Source organism: Thermobia domestica, chromosome 7 (assembly GCF_964235325.1).
Source record: "Thermobia domestica chromosome 7, izTheDome1.hap1.1, whole genome shotgun sequence".
Taxonomy (NCBI): Eukaryota; Metazoa; Arthropoda; class Insecta; order Zygentoma; family Lepismatidae; genus Thermobia; species Thermobia domestica.
In genome coordinates, this window is record NC_137460.1 from 265878458 (window position 1) to 265898760 (window position 20303).

The 20303-nt window shown below is 35.7% G+C and overlaps 1 protein-coding gene across 2 annotated transcripts in view; it reads left to right on the plus strand.

The window, feature by feature from the left end:
• Nucleotides 1-20303, plus strand: part of LOC145690893 (uncharacterized) — a 74805-nt gene that overhangs the window by 23320 nt on the left and 31182 nt on the right. The window contains exon 2 of one of the 2 annotated variants that reach the window (XM_081766303.1): nucleotides 6106-6290. The exons of the other annotated variant lie outside the window; for it this stretch is intronic. Coding sequence (XP_081622429.1) covers nucleotides 6106-6171 — 66 coding nt within the window. The 3' untranslated portion in view covers nucleotides 6172-6290. Of the gene's footprint in view, nucleotides 1-6105; nucleotides 6291-20303 lie in introns of those variants that run through there. 2 annotated transcript variants of the gene reach the window in all.

Here is a 20303-nt window from a genome sequence, read left to right on the forward strand (position 1 = left end):
CGATCCTTTATATATGTAGACAATTGTATGAGAAACGGCATTCCACTGCTCATCACCGATTCTTTTGATCACTTTTCACTCACCACTAAGCAGCCATATTCCGGCAACAAACTAATATTCATAGCAGAGTCTAAAATTATTTTAATGCTTCGTGTATTATGGTACTATACCTTAAATGTGGTTTTCTGTTCCCTGCATTTATGATCTGCATTCTTCTGTACATCACCATATTAAACAGAGAATATGGAGCACTTCTCTAGCGTAGGATCACGTTGCCCAAGTCACTCTCACTTTTCTCTTGCCATCTGTGTTGAACATTGTAAATTATATTAATTGAGTGTTATGTAGCAATAAGAGATAACAGTATTTCAATGCATTTCCAGCTGGAGATACTGTCAAACGCAGACCCTTGCCATAAGCTTACTACTGGGTTCACAATGGAAATGATAAGCACAGAGAAACCACAAATATTTTTCCCGAAACAGGAGCACGAACTTTAACTTTTCTACAGTTTGATGCCATCTTTTTGAACTTTATTCATAGACGATCCTAAGTACTTTGAAAGTTTTCTTATTGCCACGGTGTGGAGGGGCATCATCCAAAATCTATCAAAAATTTTGATCCTCCAACCATAAGTTTTCCACATAGGTTTCCTTGTCCGATTACCTAGTCCCACTCTGGAGCTATACCAACACATAACTTTCTCAATATTACAGTTATATCTCGAAAAATTAATTTCACCTATATCAACAAACGCTTCAAAACTCAGCATCCTGTATTCATGCAGCATCCCTTACCCCTAATGTTTACACTCTGTCAGTACACTTTGCCCGCGTGAGATTGACCGTTCTTAACCCTACAGTGGTAATGTGAAAAATAATTGATGAACGGTAACATTTTGCCTCCTGGACCCAAAAACAGTTTTGCCTGATAAGATGTGAACTAGAATTTAAATTTTTATTATATTTACAATATTAAATACAAACACCAGACGGTGGACACAATTTAAGTGAAACTATACATTCATTTCATTGAAGCAATATTTTTCTTGTTATAATAAGCTCGATAACTATGTGACTATTTTTTGCCTACATACCGGCACTCAAAATAAAATATTTTTAACTAGAAAGAAGTAAATCAGTATTTCTCCTAATAGCGGTGTATTACACATAGGGAAATTTACGTTTCAATTCTGCAGCAGTCTCCACATTTTTTTTTTTTTGTGTGACTTAGTTAAATCCACTTACAGCACTTCGAGCAAAATTATCTGCTCTTACTGTGTTTACCCATGTAACATTGTCCTCGTTTTCCTAGTTGAAGAGGTACAGGAGAATCTTCTTCTAGAACCAATCCAGAAAACCTTGCCTCCGATTTTCGAAGCTCTGTGGGATTTCATTTATTCAGTGCTGTCTCTTTCAATCACACTTTTCCCAGTTCCTTTAGGTATTTTCACCCCTAGAATTTATTCGCTCTTTTCGCAGAGTATATAACATTACCATTCGTCGCTTCTACATTTAAGAAGTGATAAAATAACGCCATTGGGCATCGTCTAGTGTTTCTGTCTTCATCATATTCAGTACGTATCGGGTCTACTGTGTCCACCCCAACTTTAGTTTCATTGCAAAGTGTGACGATCTTTGACTTCCTCTTATCTCCGGTACTCTAATCTAATTTTTTGTGATTATGCATACTTGAAATCAGAACAAGACACCGATTTTTCTTAGGTACGTAGGAGACAATGGTGCAGTTCTAATGAAAACCAAACATACTCCTGTATTCTTTTCTCTTTTTGGCATTCAGAAATGCGGGGGACAACTCTTCCTTGTTTTTACGATTTGTCCCTATAATTGGTTACTTACTGTCCCATTCCATTGATTTAACCAAATTGAAGCTTGCAAACCGATTATTGTCAAAGGTCATGTTGCTAGATGAACCATTAATCGGTTAACACAATCTCTTCACTACTTCCTCAGGTTTGTTATCTATCTGGAACGGACCTTCTGGTTGTGTCCCCACATACATTTCCATGTTGTGTAGTATAATGTTTCCCCAACAAACTAAAAATTCTATTCCCATATTTTGCAGGTCTTTTGGGCATATACATACGAAATCTACATCTTCCCCGGAAACAGACAAGTGCCTCATCCAAAATTGCTAACATACCAATTAAGAAAACTGTTGTTGCAGTTGTTCACAAATAATAAAAAAAGTCATGAATTGGGTCTAATTTGGGGCTGAAGGTTATATCTGATTATTTCATTCATTAGCATCTTCCACTCTTTCATGCATCATATCCTGCACAGTAATCACTTTCTACTCAGTTTGGTTTCCTCAGTTCCCATAATCACATAGAGATGACCCCACACAGAAGACACATTCATTTGTCAGACTAAAATACCCATGAGTTATCTGATGCTTCCCAGCTCCCATCATTCTCCATCCTCGCTATCACTTTACAGATTTTTCATTTTCTCTATTTGTATTGTATTTATATTGAATCAATCTGTTTATATTAGGTTGTGTGCTATATATGTTTACTCCTTTCATAATGCTAAGGATCGAAGTTCCTTACGCCCAATTTTTTGATTTTCTTTTTGATTTTTTGTTAGATGTTATATCGTATAATGGTAAAATTTCGATAGAACAGAGACCACCACTTACACTTTGCACGTAAATTCCTTTTCAGCACACATTACAGAGGGCGTAACCTGCTCATAAGTTACTAGCCATTTTGACTGCCCGATAAAAAGTAGTGCATTCGCAAATTTTCCCAGCTGGATTACATGTAGTGAGGCCTATTTGCCAAGTCTAGGCTGTGTTTATTGCACTCGTGTTGGCGCACGGTGGTGCTGACACATTAACAGGCGACAGGTTGCTTGAAATTGAGAGCTTTCACGAGCGGAAGCTAGCTGGAGTATACAAGTAGTATAATTTTTCATCATCATTATGACCATTCTCATTCTTATACTGATCTCATCTCATAGTTTTGGATACTGTTTCAGTTCGGTTATTTTATCCCATATGATAATTGACGATGGACAGTCTTTAACGCATCCTTTGAAGATAAACGAGAAGCGGAGAAATCGACGAGACAGAGCATACACTGAACCAATTTCTCAGAGTTTTCATTCTCCAATCAGTGGCAACCACCAAGTATCATCAACGAGTTCACCACCATTTAGGAAGCATACAAATGCACATAGAATCTCGAGCTCTGACTCTCACTCCTACCGGCTTATCGTTCTCTGCACCATGTCCACAGCTTCCTACTGCAAAACTACAATCCAAAGTACTTGATTTCAAAGCGTTTACTTCTGTAACTTCTCCAGTATCGGCAACGCAAGATATTTTGCAAATGGTAGAGACAAAAAAAATCATCATTAAATCACAGTCGGCTAACTTCGCAAAATAATTCGTGACAATCCAGTTTTGAAATTTTCACGAAAACTGCAACTTAAACTTCTCTCAAAAACATCCACTAGCAACCTCAGCCACATACCATGTCAATAGTATTACGAGGGGTTCCTCCATCTATAACACATGACGATATATAAGCTGAACTACCTGAAGTGAGATGCAGCTTTAAAAAAGCACCCTAAGCACATCATAGGATACTATCAACGACCTTTTGCATAAACAAATCTTCGTTTTTAAGAGACGCCGATTTAAACCATCCTGCTCATTACGACCACTTCCTTTCCGAGGTAAACGCTGTCAAGAATACAAAGAACATAAAACTAACAACTGCATGCTATGAACCTGCAGACCCGTTGCCAGCGCAAAAATATAGAGGGAGTCCAGTAGAAGTTAGGGGGGGGGCGAGCCAACTATATTATTGTTCACCAAATACTAACATCAATTGACATGTGTCTAGTCAAGTTTGAACGTGGATTAAATGTCAACCTCACTCTTGGCACGTATGATCTTTTTCTCCTGTGCCGATTAACATGTATCTAGCCAAATTTGAACGTTTTATAAATGACATGCAACACTGTTGGCATATGTGATGCTTTTCTCCTGTGTGAATTAACATGTGTTTAACCACATGTGAACTTTGATTAAATGCTTAACTACACTCTTGGCATGTGTAAGCTTTATCTCCTGTGTGGATTAACATGTGTGTAGCTAACCTTGAGCATTGATTAAATGCTTACTACACTCTTGGCACGTGTGATGATTTTCTCTTGTGTGAATTAACATGTGTCTAACCAAATTTGAACGATGATTAGATCTCTTACATCACTCTAGGCACTTGTAAGTTTTTTATCCTGTTTGGATTAACATGTGTCTAACAAAACTTGAACGATCTTTAAATGCCCCGGCACACACTTGGCATGTGTGATGTTTTTCTACTGTGTGGATAAACATGTGTGAAACCAACTTTGAACTTTCACTAAATGTCTTACCACACTCTATGCACTTGTAAGATTCTTCACTTGTGTGTAGCCAAACTTGAACGTTGATTAAATGCCTTACTATACTCTTGGCAGATGTGAGCTTTTTCTCCTGTGAGAATTAACATGTGTCTAACCAAACCTGAACGTTAATTAAATGCCTTACCACACTCTTGGCACGTGTAATCTCTCTCTCCTGTGTGGATTAACATATGTGTAACCAAACTTGAACGTCGATTAAACGCCTTACTACACACTTCGCATGTGTGATTCTTTTCTCCTGTATGAATTAACATGTGTGTAACCAAATGTGAACGTCGATTCAATGCCCTACCACACTCCTGGCGAATGTAAGATTTCTCTCCTGTGTGGATTAACATGTGTGTAGCTAAACTTGAAGATTGATTAAATGCCTTACCACACTCTTAAAGATGTGATATTTTTCTCCTGTGTGGATTAACATGTGTGTAACCAAACTTGAATGAAGTTTAAATCCAAAACCACACACTTGGCATGTGTGATGTTTTACTCCCCTGTGGATTAACATATGTCTAACCAAATTTGAACGATCTTTAATTCCATAACCACACTCTTGGCATGTGTAATGTATTTCTCCTGTGTGGATTAACATGTGCTTAGCCAAACTTGAACAAACACGAAATTCCTTTCCACATACTGCGCAGGTGTGGGATTTCTTACCCGTATGCAGTAACTTACCGGTTGATAAACTTGAACTTTGACTATAGCGTTTATCACTGAAAGCGTTTATTATATGAATTACCGCAGAAATATGAAATGGAGTACCACTGTGAAGTCTCCATATCTTTCTATTTTCAAAATAAGAACATGTAGATTTTTTCCCTATATCAAATTGAACAGTCATTTATATCGTAGCGGTAATAAGCTTTTGACCATGTAATGGCGACTGCTTTGAAACAAACAGAGAGTATGAAAATTAAATCTGTCATATATGTAGTTTCGTGTGGAGAAAAAAACAAACTTGCGAACCAAAGGTTTAAGAACAACTCAAGTTATTAATATAAACTCTACTGAAGATTATTCACTTATATCATGATAAGTTGAACACGAAAGTCGTTTTGAAGCGAAGAAAAAAGTAACATACAACTTTCCAAGCTGAGGCAGAGCCTAAAGACGAATCATTTACAGCGCAGTCATCGTGGTTCAGTGGCCTAGACGCTTGACCAGTAACCTGGAGGTTCTTCCACCAAATAAACGTCGAACAACTTTTTTCTCTACTTTAGGAATTTTGATTACGATTGATCGGCAATGACACGTTTTATTACATTCGAATATTTGAATACTCGTTTGTTTCAATACTTGAACTATCAGATTTTCAGGAACAATACTTGTAATAATAATAATTATCTCCTGAAATTTTTAAACAATAAGAACTTATTATCGCACAGGTAATACCATTACAAGCAGAGACGTGATATTAGGCAAAAACAATATTTCGGTTTTATGTAATGTTGCCCATTAAAAGGGGAATTTCTTATCTCGATTCTAAAACAAACCAGACAAAATCGGGATGAAGCTTAACATTTTAATTCGAGATGGAACAAGGCAAACTTACAATATCGTAAAAACTGAACGTCTCATCTCGATTCTCGAAAGAGTATTTGCCACTCTTTAGGTAACAATTGCTCTGTAGACTGAATCTTATATATTATTTTGTTACTTTGTATTTCAGAGCCAACTGAATTATGGTCTGTGCGTATATTTTTGCCAATTCTCGTATTTGAAGGAGCAATCTTGAACCACTTTTCATCAGTTTCGTATTTTGTACATTTGTGTTAGTAAGCCTAGCTCCTGTTTCATGGCCACATATGCTCAAGAAGCAGGGACAGTGATCACGTGAGTACTACATTTCTGTTGACTGTTTCCTTATATCTGACTTTCGGGACAATCCCTTTCCACCTACGCACTGTTATAACTTAAAGCTAATAGGACGATTATTCCGGTTCCGATGCTAGAAGTGAAAATCGGGCTTTTCCCGGCTGGCCATATACAAGCTTTGGTTTGCTAAAAGAACCTTCAGTGCTTTGCACGAAAGCCTGGTCGTCGCTCGGAAGGTTACACACGAAGGCGAGTGGGTGCATTGTTCTAAAGTAAGCACACGTTATGCTCTTATGAGTGCTCCCCTTGTACGGATTGAGCTTCGCAAGGGAAATACACCGTTTGCATGCGTGGGAGCCAATTTGTTTAGTTTATCATCAGTGATTGTACGATATTTTCATACGCCTTCGTGTAAAATATTTTTTTCTAATATTGTGCAGAAATCAGCAGTGAAGTGATTAGTACAAATGTGTTAGCATCTTAACATTCGTTTGTAATTTTAGTTTTGTGTGACAAACTCTGGCTCCAAATGATTGAAAAGGAAGGAATAATTGTTCCGCCTTGGACGATCGCTTATTACTATCAGCATAGGACTCCAGAGGACCCTTGGGATTATTAGACGTGGAACGTCTGAGATCGTTATATCTGCAATGCCCGTGAATGAGTTGAGCGGTCGAAGATAATTGTAAGTGAAATCTTAATTTATCCATTGTGCCACACGGCCACCTGTATTCAAAGAAAATAAAAAAAAGATAAAGAGGGAAATAAAAGAAGTTAAAACGGTCGTAAACATATAAAGTAAAAGCTATAGTAAAAGTAACCTTTTGATGTTCTTTTAATTTGTATGAATTACATTCAGTATTATTAGATTTTCTATACAGTTTAACCAGTTTTGTGATTTGCACCGCAAGATAATTTTAGTTTTCTAATATCTGAGCTTAATTTCATCAATGGCTCACTTTTCCATTTTTACGATATCTACGCTTTGTCTACCGTTCTCCCCAGCTTCAATTTATGATAAAACGTAGGTACGGAAGAAATCTTCATTTGCCGTAGCAAAGCTGGGATAAACGGAATAAACAAGTGACAGAGAGAAGAGGGATGTGTAAACTTTTGGGGAAAAGGTGAAAACCAAATGAACGTTACGATTATATTTACAAGATTCTAACAACGACAAAAAACACGGTCTCAAGGCCACAGGAATAACCCATGCAGTCAAAAGAAAGAAATAGAAGTATAAAAGTATTTGGCCAAAACTTGCCTCCACTAATCACTGGCCAATAAAATTTAAGATATCTACAAGATATGTAGAAAACAAATTATTAATAACAAAACAATGTGTTCTGAGAGTAAAATATAGCTTGTATCAAGCGATATTTGAACGCGGATTATTTCAGAAAATAACACGACATAGTTCCGATGTATTCCTGCGAGAGCTTGCACATATGATTTTGCAAGTTTTATTTACACTGCACGAACATTACCTTACAAAGCTACGAAATGTCATTCCCGCATGGATTATTGGTGAAGACACCCCCTTCAAGAGGTAGAATTGGCTTCGTAGATTTACGAAATCAACTTTCTAATCATTCTCAAAGAAGTAGTGTAGATATCGTAAATTTGGAAGATCACTATTTAAATCATCGGTTCCTTCCTGTTCCCCCCAATCATAGGTAGGTGGGCAACATGGAAATTATGAAATTTTTCTCTACCATGGAAGATCAGTTTTAAAACTTGATAACGTCTCTTCATCTTAACTGTCAACATACTATATTCTTAGTCTTCGTTTTCCTGGTATTCCTATTGCATTTCCCGCTATCAGCATGGTGATAAAATCGGAGTGCGGAATAAGATGGCCAAGCATGCTTTTTCCCCCTATTATTTTCATAATTTGTTGTTCTTCACTAGCGTCCCTTAGTCGTTGTTTATTTTTTTGCGGTCCATGTTATACGCAACATTGTGAGCCAATACCAAATTTGAAGTGCTTCTTTCTTAGATATTTTAGCTTTTCTCAATGCAGATCCTCGATTGATCCTGCATATATGTAGACATAACAGTAATTTCTGAAGATTGTGGATTAACTTTTGCCTGACCTTGATTTACAGATCCAAGGTTTTTTTCTGAAGCCACATGTTTAGCCATAGACATCTAAAAACCATAAATAAAAAATTGAAATAGAACCGGGGGCAATTATATGGCAGTGTGCAGTTGTATGGCTGTTTTGAGCATACAACTTAGATTGTGCCCCTACTTGGATAGCGTGTGAGACTCATTCTAAATATTCTCCGTTCGATTCGCCTACAGTTTGTTTTTCAATGAATTAAGCACTAGAGATTATGTTCGCTATTGATAATAAAAGCGATTTATACCATAAGGGAAAAGAAAAACCCAAACAGAAAGATGGGGCAGGAGGGAATCCAGACTGTCCATGCTTAAGGGTTAAAACTTCGTTGTTCTGTCCATCTTTCTCTGTCTCAGCATAATGCACATTATTATATTCATTTTGTTTGCAATAATTTTCATGTCTTAGACCTCAACGTGAATCTAATTTATCCTATCTATCTAGTGCTTCCCTAAGTGATGCCGAAATATGCATTCTTTCTTGATCCAATTGGAGAAATATCCTGGCGTGTCATGTTCGGTGTCCAGCTATAAGACATACACTGAAACAATTAACCTGGATGAAGGAGCTACTATATCTTAGAACGCCAACCTATTTAAATGTTAGTGGTTAGCTGACTAGGACAAGTAATAAAAAAAAGATTAAAAAGAAATAAGTGTACATTTAAGAAATCATTGTAAAAATTCCGATTAGTAATGTAGCTAAACGCAATCATCAAAAGAAAATGCATAACATGTTGAAAATTAACCATAAAAGGAAAAATTGGAATATTACATTCCGACTATTAAAATTAGAAATGAAGAAAGAGACGATGGAAATTGTTACAGGTCATGGTTCCTGTAATTTTTATACTAGAAGATTAAATATGATTAAACATGTTACTGCATGGTACACCAAACGCCGGACTAACCTATCGGCCATGGGTTTACGCTCCCTACAAACAACGGTTTTTGGGTCAAATATAGTGAAATGCCACATGATCGTTTTTCTCAAGTTTTTCTGAGTTCAGATATAAAACAATCAATCCATGTGAGTACTCTATCTTTGAATTATACTATATTCAACTTTTCAATTTGGAATTTATGCTAAAATTTGTACATGTTTAAATATTCGATTCTGAAGCTATATTTTGCACATTTCAACTTGGTAGCATTGTTATCCTGGATATGAAGGCCTGAATCAGAAATATTCGAATAAACTTTTCTATGCAAACGTTATAGAATTGCCTTCTGCCAATTTTGATGACTCACTACGGTACTTGTGTTTCGAGCAGTTGTGTTTCCAAGCCTAGTAACTTATTGTGAAATAGCTATCATTTCGCTGAGTTTTTTTTCTTTTTTTGGAAAAAGAAGATAAGATGAATATTGTGTAGAACCTGTACCGTATACTGTATCAATAGTGTATTGAAGCTGTACCGTATAAAAGATGTAAAGAGTAGTTACCAACCTTATCTCTCAAGATTTGTGTGTTTTCAAGATTCCTGAAGGCAATGGTTTCATGGTAAATTCAAGGTCGAAACATAATAGCGTCTGGAGGAAGGTAAGATCATTATGTCGTTTCATTAAGTTTCTGGTTTCAAGTTTGTTAAAGTCCAGTTCTGCGCTTAAATACAACTACTATTAATGCGAATACAGTTACTATTTCTCTGGACATTCGTGACTGGGTATGTGCTGTCATCTCATATTATTGCCACTTTGCATACTGTCAAATGGGCTGAATAGAAACATGGGAGTCAATAGAAACAAAACTCCCACATTAGTTTTGGATATATCTGAACGATAAATTAATCAACAAAACTGAAATTTCTTAACATAGTCTTATATGGCTAAAGTGTTCACAGCAGACACAAAATGTTTTAGTGAGTTGGGAACACTGAGGTAACGGCAGCAGCGTTAATATGTTACTGAAATCCTACACGTTATTTTGGCGCTCCACAAACTTTCTTGGCAAGTATGACATTTTCATATTTGTTGCATTTAAACATAAGCCAATTTTGTAGTTTGTTGTTTCATTTAACCCTCGAGAACTCGCAGCGCAGTCTTTTCGACCACACCTATAAATATTCTTTGATTTTGCTTAGTGACTTTGAGATAACTTCCCCTCACCCCCTCTAATCCTTCCCCAGACTGTATTGTTGCATCACACCACCGCTTTTGGCAAGTATACAATTCATTTAAAAATATGTAATTCATTCCTGAACGTCAAATTTACAGTGCGGTCATTTCGACCGCGTGCGAGTTCTCGCGTGACGGTCTGTGCGCGAGTGCTGAAGGGTTAAAGAGGTTCATAGTAAACGTTTTCCTTTTGTAAATTATTTGTAATCAAAATTTGACTTTACTGGGTTATTGTTACGATTTTTAATTAATGGTGTGAATAGAAACACTTCTTGAGGAGTGGAAAATTTTTGAGGAGCGGAAAAAAGGACCTGATAGGAATGAATCAACCATCTCTAAGAACAAATTTCCAAGGCTTCTTAAAAAAATGTGTGACAAACTGAAGGAGGTAAATATCAGGGCTGGATTCGAAAAGTGTGGAATTTTTCCCGTTTGTCGAGACCAAGTACTGAGGAAGCTGCCGAAAAGAGACACTGAACGAGAAGAAACAGAACAGCAAAGAGACATCTCAGACTGTAGACCGTTCTCTTATGGATCTTCTCAAGAACATGCGAGAAGATGAAAAAATTAAACAACGGAAGAAGAAGGAACGAATAGATGTTGTTTCTGGTAAGAATTTTGGTTTGTATTCTGAAAATGATACACTTTCATCAAATCACAACGAAACTCAACCTGAGCTCTCTTATTCCGACAGCAACGAAAGGGATTTCTCACGAACAAGAAAGTTGATGCATGTGGAACAATCGTCATCGGAGAGCTCAGACTATTATTGTCTTCACGACAGTGACAAAGATGAGAAAATGTGAACATGGTGGGTATGTGGGAATGTTTTATAACCCGTGTATTTTCGGAAAAGGAGTGAGACAACACTCCAGAAGACAACATTCCAGACGATCATGAACTAGATCATGGTTTTCTAAAGCTGGTGATTTTGCTGTGGTAAAGGTTTAAGGGAAGCTAAAATACTCGGTGAGGCTGTTCGCTACCCAAGTGCGAAAATGTGAACATAGTTGATATGTGGGAGTGTTTTATAAGAGGAACAAAAACAATGAAATTTTTAGAAATTTCTGAAGAATCGTTCTTACTACATGAGGATATTGTGACGAAACTGTCGGGTCTTATTAGGAGTTCGTCAGCACGCTTTAAGTATATGATAAGTTTCCCTAGTGATTTCAGTGGTTAAGTCTTTTTTCAAATGTCATAAAAATTATACGGTCGTTTGTACCTACTTTGTATGTACATTGTATTGTTTTATAAGTTTGTAACTTATGTAATACTGGTCTTATTGAACTTATATCTTGCAGGTATCAAATAAATAGTTCGTATCAACAAATACGCTGTTTCTTTTTACCTTCCCAATAGTACAAAAGAAACAACAATGAAAATAAAGTCATTGTTTCTATTCACCCTACCCATGGGGTGAATAGAAACATTAAAAAAAATCAAGGTGAAGAAAAGTGGAGATGATAAATTAATATGACGTTTCCTTAACTTCATTAGCATATTAAGACCGTTTTCTTGGAATAATTTGATAAGCGAAATCTTTAACATCACCAAACTTATATACTCATATAGCCAAAAATGTGTTTCTATTCACCCCATTCGACGGTACAGTTTTGATATTTCGTGACTTTTCACGTCACACTCAGTTAAAATATAAATTAGTTGTTTAACAAATTGTTCATTACCATAAACAATTAATAAAACTTTCATTTAAATTACCTTGAAGATTCTCATACTACTTGGATACAAAATAGAAAATATCTAGGTTGCAAGTGCTATGTCGCTACCTGCTAGTATCCTACGAGCTTTGAGCTCTCTGCAAGTGCTAATCGAACAAATGTCAAGAATGGAATATTTTGCTGGTAAATTATCAGTATTTTTAGATCCTGTAATTTCAAAACTGACTTCGAAAAAATCTCAGCCTTCCACTTTTTTTTCGTCAACTGGTAATACTACTTGAAATGTAAAATTTAACTCTAATTTTAGAGGCTTCATACGTAAACTTCCTGATTTTATACGGAATAGCTCAGCGTTTACATCTTGAAGTGCAAAAATAAGGAACTGTCCAAAAAGGCAGTATCAAGTATGATAAAAGCTATTAATACACACAAGTACTGAGTACCACCAATCTCTGAACTAAGACTTCACACCAAAGGCATGAACAGTTCAAACAAGTGACTCACGCAGAAACAGTTCTAGGAAGTGACTAAACCTGTAAAAACCGATTAAAGTCATTGTTTTTTAGTCTAATCACAGACTTGCCGTTAAAAAAAAACATGCGATTTTGAGTGGGATTCAGCCTGAAAGTTACAAACCCCGTAAATCTTGAACTGATTAGTGTTCGGATCATATTCTTGGACAAAGGGAATAACTAAATCAAATTAGTTTACGAAAATGATATTTTCTCTTCATCAGTTGGCACTTTTGTGGGACATATGTTAAACTATTAGAATGTGGTTCCAGAGTCGGTACCAGAAAATACATAATTTTCTTTACAAATATCGATAATTGCAAAGTAACGACCAATGTGCAAAGTAACCCCGTGTTACGGTATCTAGTAACCATTGAAAACGAAATGGAGTATCAAAATTCTATGTGTCAAATCATGATACGGAACCAGAAAAATGTTAGGGAATGAAGGAATCCATATAATTAAGAAATTACGTCCCTAATGTATTGTGGTACTTCGGAACACAAATAAGCAAGCAAAGAAAACATTTCAGAATGTTACCTCTAAAATACTTAGGAACGTTCAAGTACATATTCAACACGCAAGACATGTAAGTTTATCCTAAATGAAATGTTTTGCGCTATCCTCGTTTACCAACATTCTGCGTAATGCCCTAATCTGCATAGCAATCTTCTTTTTACTGGTCATCTAGCGCATGCTCGTTAGACTTGTTTTAACAATAATTCATATATGATGTACGTTTACTAAGCTCTTAAAGGGATCCTATATTGAGAAATGGAGGTCCATACCGTAGAAGTAATTGCTGGAAATATAAAAAGTTGACTTCCTTGAAAGAAATGAATGACAATATGAAATGGATTTGTGTATGGACCTCTACAATTAATGAACATCCATTGTTGGTAAACATATTCTTTATGTTGTATTTTGCTAATGTCTTTCTAAGCTTTGAGGCTAGACTCATTTGAGCTAAATCCTGAATAAAATTACAAACGTCCATTTATTTTCAATATAATACGTTCCACGTATAATTTGGAAAATTTTAGGATGAATATCATTCTAGCGATTTGTTATTTTACAGAAGTCTATATATAAACAAAACAATATCGTCGAGCACCTATATTTTAAATATGTGCAACAATTAGTGAGTAATGTGTAATCAATAATAAAAGAATCAATTTTTTATCAAGATATAAACTACGTAAGATTTGTATGAGTAGTAGTTTATATCTTGAAAAAAAAATCCCCTTTTCAGAGAATAAATAAACAACTTAACATTGTCTATGTTATGTGTATCAATCCATTCATTCTCCAAATTTACCAAACTTACAGCATTATTTTCTACACCTATTACAAGAAAAGATCCAAAATATTTTATGAAAACTTTACTAATGGTTTTAGCTACCACAGAACTATGCTTTTGGTTTTTTACGATAACAAGATCTCCGATTTTGGTTTCATCACCTTTGGTTCTGAATTTAGAGTTATTCTTTCTAAGGCTTTTCATTTAACAATACTGATTGATGCTTAAACTTAGGATTTACTTCAGCAAACTCAGAAGGCCAATCAAATTCCTTTTTGAAATTATCTAAAGCTGAGAAATTAAGAAAAAGCTCTGAGGGAGCGTACCCAGTAGTAAGAGACACAGAGTTATTTAACAATGAATGAACCTCTGACAATCTTTGACTCCATTGAGTATGATCCTTATTTATAAATAATCGCAATAAATGAGAAACTTCAGAATGGTACCTTTCCACAGCATTAGATTTAGGATTATAAGGACTTAACAACAAATGCTGAATGCCATTCCTACGACAAAAACGACGCCATAAACAAGAAACAAACTGTGCTCCCCTGTCAGTAATGATTTCCTGGGGATTTGGATACTGGTAAAAGTATATTTTAGTAAAGATTGAAATGATTTCTCTAACATTAGCATTTCTTACAGGGTACAATACCAAGAATTTGCTACAAACATCTAAAATGAACAGTATTTAAGAATATGTGTTACTCTTTGGTAGACATTCCATGAGGTCAACACTTAACTTAGAATGTGGGCGGTCTGCCTCTACATGACAAATTTGGTGCACTTTTGCTTGAGAACATGATTTAGTTGTAGCACAAATTTCACAATCGTTTATAAATTTGGTAATATCTCGTTTCATGTTAGGCCAGTAAAATAGCTTTTTACAATGTAAATAAAATTTTGTAGAACCAAAATGTGCTCCTTATGAACTTCATCAGTCACTACATGTACTAAACTCCTAGGTATAATTAATTTCCAGACATTGGCCTGCTTGACATACATTAAGTATATATGCTTACAATAATTAGAGTTGCCCTCTTCTAATTTAGCTAAACACTTACTTATAAAAGTGTCATTTTGCTGCTCTTTTGACATTAATTGTAAGAAAGAAGATTGTGTTAAGTTTCGAAATAAAACGTTTACAATATACATAGTATTACAAGATTCATCCTCGTCAGGAGGATTATGTGAAATAACATCAGCAATATAATTTTCACTAGAGGATAGGTGTTCAAATTGCAACTTATAATCCTGAAGCTTTAACAACAATCTAGTAGTTCTAGAGTCTAGGTTACGTATGGTTTTCAAATGTGTTATAGCTTTGTTGTCTGTATGGACAACAGCTCTTCTACCAAGGATATAATCAGCAAATTTTTCACAAAGAAACACTACAGCTAAAAGTTCAGTTTGAAAAATAGATAGTGACATCTCAGTAGGTTTTATACGCCTACTGGCATAATAAATTACTTTGAATTCATCATCTTCGTATTGGCCAATATAACCGCCAATAGCTACTTCAGACGAATCGGAGAAGATATGAAATGATTTACTCATGTCAGGCAATGCTAAGGTAGGAGATGTTAACTCTTGCTTTAATAACTCAAAAGCTTCCAGTTGCTTCGGCCCACATTGAAACTTTGCATCCTTACGCAGGAGGTTTACTAAATCTTCAATTAACTGAGCATAGTTACTAATAAATTTACGACGCCAGTTGGCTATACCCAAAAATTGCCGCAATTGTTTACGATTCCTCGGTACAGTAAAATTTCTGATATTTTCGTTTAGCTTAGAGTTAACTTTAACTTCTATTCCAGATATTAGATGTCCTAGAAACAGTAATTCAGGAAACAAAAATCTTCATTTGCGAAAATTCAAAGAAAAATTCAGCTTATTCAAAGTGTACAAGATAAATTCAAGTTGTTCAAAGTGCTGGTCTATGGAAGGCGAAAAACAAAGGTCATCTAAACAGCATGAAATAAAATGCTTCGTGGACAGATAAAAATGCTGTCCATGACGAACTGGAACAAACTCGTGGCGGATTTCAATCCCATCACTAAGTATCGAAAACAGTATTGTCTTCCTTCAAATAAGAAGGTTGTCTTCTCGTATGATTCTTCTTCCAGAGGTAGACAGTAATATCCATCCTTGCAGTCAAAAGAAGAGAACACAAAGGAACATTTGAGGTGAGCCAGAATATCTTGTATAGGTTCCACACGTACATTAGCAGTAACGACTTTCCTGTTCAAATGTCTCAAATCCAAAGTGTGTCTGATTGACTGTTTATCTGCCTTGTACACACAGTGTACGGGATTTAAGTAAGGACATAATCTTTCTTCTATTACTCCAAATTCAAGCCACTTTGCAAGAGTTTCCTAAACGGTTCTCGCATCCAATAGGCTATTGGATAAGGTTTATACACCATTGGTTCGTTGTCAGTAAGCTCTATCTTTAAAGGCTTTATTTTCAATGGTCTAGGCCGCTCTGAGAATACATCTTTATAACGAATTAGTAAGTCGGCTAATTTAAACTTAACATCATCAGGTAAGTCGGTTCTAGAAAGAATGGTATCTCGAATCTCATCCACTGGTACAAGATAATCTTCCTCCTGGTTCACTTCATGTACGATAGGTTGAGGTTCAACTGAACTTATCCATAAAAAGTTCATATTTAACGTCGCTGGCTTACCATAGAGATCCTTAAAGGTGAGAATACGGTTAGAAAAGTCCACCACACAATTGTATTTCTTCAGAAAAGGCGTTCCAAGGAGAACGTCCGAGTAGATATTAGGCACTATGGAAGAAATTTGATCCCTCCCGTTCTTAGAATTCGACATCATTTCCTGGAATTTGGAGGCAAGTTTCGACAAGCCTTTAGTTGTTATGTTCATAGCGTTTTACGGCTACCACAGGATCCGTGGGAAAATGTTTGCTGGTATACCCATAGTCTTGGATGCCTACCAGATATAGAAACAAGATAAAACATGCCTTTTTCGTGTTCTTGTCGTGTATTGGCTAGTGATTTGAACCCCCAAACCCCTCCACTCCCTCCTGCGAAGAACTTAAGCGGCCGTCGTTGTTAATATGCTCATAATCTTGGACGGCTATCAAACCTTGATGAGAGTCTTATCAGTTATCACGATCGAAGCTTCCCAATTGATTGAATATCACGTTCGAATTCTCCCAATTGATTGATTGATTTTCATTGATTTTGCATAGCATACGGTAGACCTTTACCCTAAATCATTTGATATTTAGTGATCGAAGCACTCCAATTTGATTGGTTTTCGTCTTTCCCCGACTCGTTCCTCATTGGAAACCGAAGAGCATACTTAATGTCTTAAAACATTCAATGCTTTCTCATTGAGAATCGAACTTGAACCCTAAATATGCTTTTATTTTGAAAGCTCTCTCATCGGAATCGAACGCAAGACCAGTACTTCACGATTTAGAGTTGAATTAATCCTTGCATGAAAAAAAAAAAGAATTTCACGTACTGATTTTAGCGTAGCATAGCCTATGATATAGGGGCATACATTGTTCGAAGCTCTTCATTTCGAAGCAGTATAATGCTTTCAAGTGTTCAATGCTCCCTTTCTCTCTCTCTATCAGCGAGAATCGAACCGAGACCAAAGTGGTATTAAAACATAAATAACAACCAAAAAATAAATTTAAAAAATACAGCATCACTTTATTATTATTATTATTATTATTATTATTATATTGGAGGAGTGAAAGTGAAATCGAATTTGTTACTTCATGATTTTAGAGTTGAACTAGTCCTTGCGTAAAAAAAAAAAATACTTCGTTTCACGACAGAAAGGAACGAATTAACTTAATGTCTTAAAATATTCAATGCTTTCTCACCGAGAATCGAACCTGAATCTTATTATTATTATTATTATTATTTTGGGAGTGAAAAGTGAAACAGATAACTAACCTTGATTGTAGCTTCGTTAACTTACGATATAAAGACTGCACACAAAAATCTACTTTGGTAGGGGGCTGGGATCGAATTTGGTACTTCATGATTTTAAAGTTGAACTAGTCCTTGCTTGAAAAAAACACTTCGTTTTCACGACAGAAGGGATCGAATTAATTTAATGTCTTAAAATATTTAATGTATTCTCACCAATAATCGAACCCGGACCCCCAAGGGTAGCGGTTCTTCGTAAGTGTATTGGACATGTATTAACATTTTCGACTGACTTGCACATCATCGGAACCGATTTCCCCAGAGGAACAATGTCTTAAAGTATTGAATGCTTGCTCATCGAGTAATACAACTTGAGGTGAGTACTCTATCACTGAGCCTCAGTGCCCCGCATATAGATTAGATTTTATTTTAAAAAATCCTTTTTGTCTTCTTTTTTTAGTCGTCTCTTATTGGATGGCTTGATTGCTTCCCACCTCAGCCCCCCCCAGACTCATCTTGTAATGATAAGAATAGAAGTTCCGAGATTTCCTGCGTAGAGCTTGAGGATTTAGACCTGGTCTTATTCTCACGAAACGCCTGGAAAATTTTCGTCTGGGGACCTTCTCAGGAAATTGAGTTGATAATACGATTATCGCAGTTCATGGTTGTTTTAAAACGAGTTGGAACGTAGGATGAAAAAATTTGTATACTCAAATCAGCAGGGTCGATTTTATTGCATGTGAAAAGTGTTATATAAATATTCACATGATGATGTTTGTTATGACAAGTAATTAAAATCACTTATGTAGAGAAATGAAAGATCAAAAAATGCCAAATGAATTTGCTACATATGTTGAAGCCGTAATGCGATATTCCGTTATAACATATTCCCATAGCACAAGAAACTACGCCCAGGAAATGCCTGTAGGTTATGAACTGATGGCGTGAACTATTTGCTTTACTTAATTTGGTCTTGAGATTGTCACGAATTCACTTGTAAGTGTTCATGGGAATGAGATTTGTCTGTAGACTGTTCTTTGATCGAATAGACCTTAGTTGCTAAGGTGAATATCGCATTGCATGATTCGTGAATATCGCATTTTCAAACGTATACAGCATTTGAGATTACATGTATGTTTGTTGTTGTCTTCACATACGAACATACTCACGTGCGACTGAAGATAGTGTAATCTGAATGCGAAAATGCTGAGTTATGTGTAATGAAAAATAAGTTTGTTAATAGATAAGATTTACTAAAGATGCTATTTTAACACACCTATCAAATAATGTGTGTGAATAAGGAAATGAAACTGTTTCAGATGTGGAACTGAATAAGGATATTAAATGTAGCAGGGGAGAGGTGGGGAGATTTTATTCACTTGGAAAAGCTCATATGTTTCTTGAAAACAGTTATCATAATAAGCTTGCTTTATTTTTTACTCCTAATGCTCTATTATCCGTAAATCGAACTCAGGACCACGTTCACTACATTTCCGTGTTAGCTATTAGATCAGCTGGGGTGCTGAAAAGATGAGCAGACGGTACAGAGGCAAAGCGCTTACATTTGGTATATGGGGTTCTAGTTCGTCTACCGAATATATTAGCTCATGGTGCCTTAGCATAATGGGGCATAATCGTAGGACATCAAATAAATTTGTGATGGACAACATCGTGTTCGTTGATTCTCATGTGGTATTTCCGCTTCATCTCATAATATCATTTCATTTACTTTAATCATCCTTTCATCTTAGCTTAAAAGAGATATTCGTGGGGTGTTAAACTGAAAGATTTCATCTTTATCGTTGCACACAATTGTTTTCCCGATCAACATGTGTAACATTCTACATTCAGTCGTGTTTTTGTTCTTATGGCTAGGTTTGGAAATTTACATTTTAATAAAAAATAAAACAAACAAAAAATCGTCTTAGAAGTTCCTTAAGTAGAATTACTTTGAACAAGAAATCTTAATTCTGTGGCGAGGGTACGTTCCTCATGATATAGTTCATTCTCGAGACGAGATAGAATACATCGAGAAGCAAGATCAACGATACTTTTACAAAAATTTATGAGATCCAATGTCGGACAGAACTCCTTATAAAAGTCATAGAAAAAGGATTCATTCTGTTTTTACTGTTGTAAATTAAGGCTTTAATCGGAAGATATCCGTTAAATCATGTAATATGGCAACTCGACTTGGAAGTACAAGACATCACATACAAATTTTGCCTTCATGTAATATTAGTCTAGATGCTCAGTATAATAATAAGGGCGTCAACGCATCTCTCTTTGTTTCAGACCTATCTCATAGTTCGTGAAGAAAAATTTGTTACTTTTAGATTTATTTAAATATATGTTAATAAGTTTAAATAACTTTTTTCGGTATTTCAAATTTTGTTTCCCACATAAT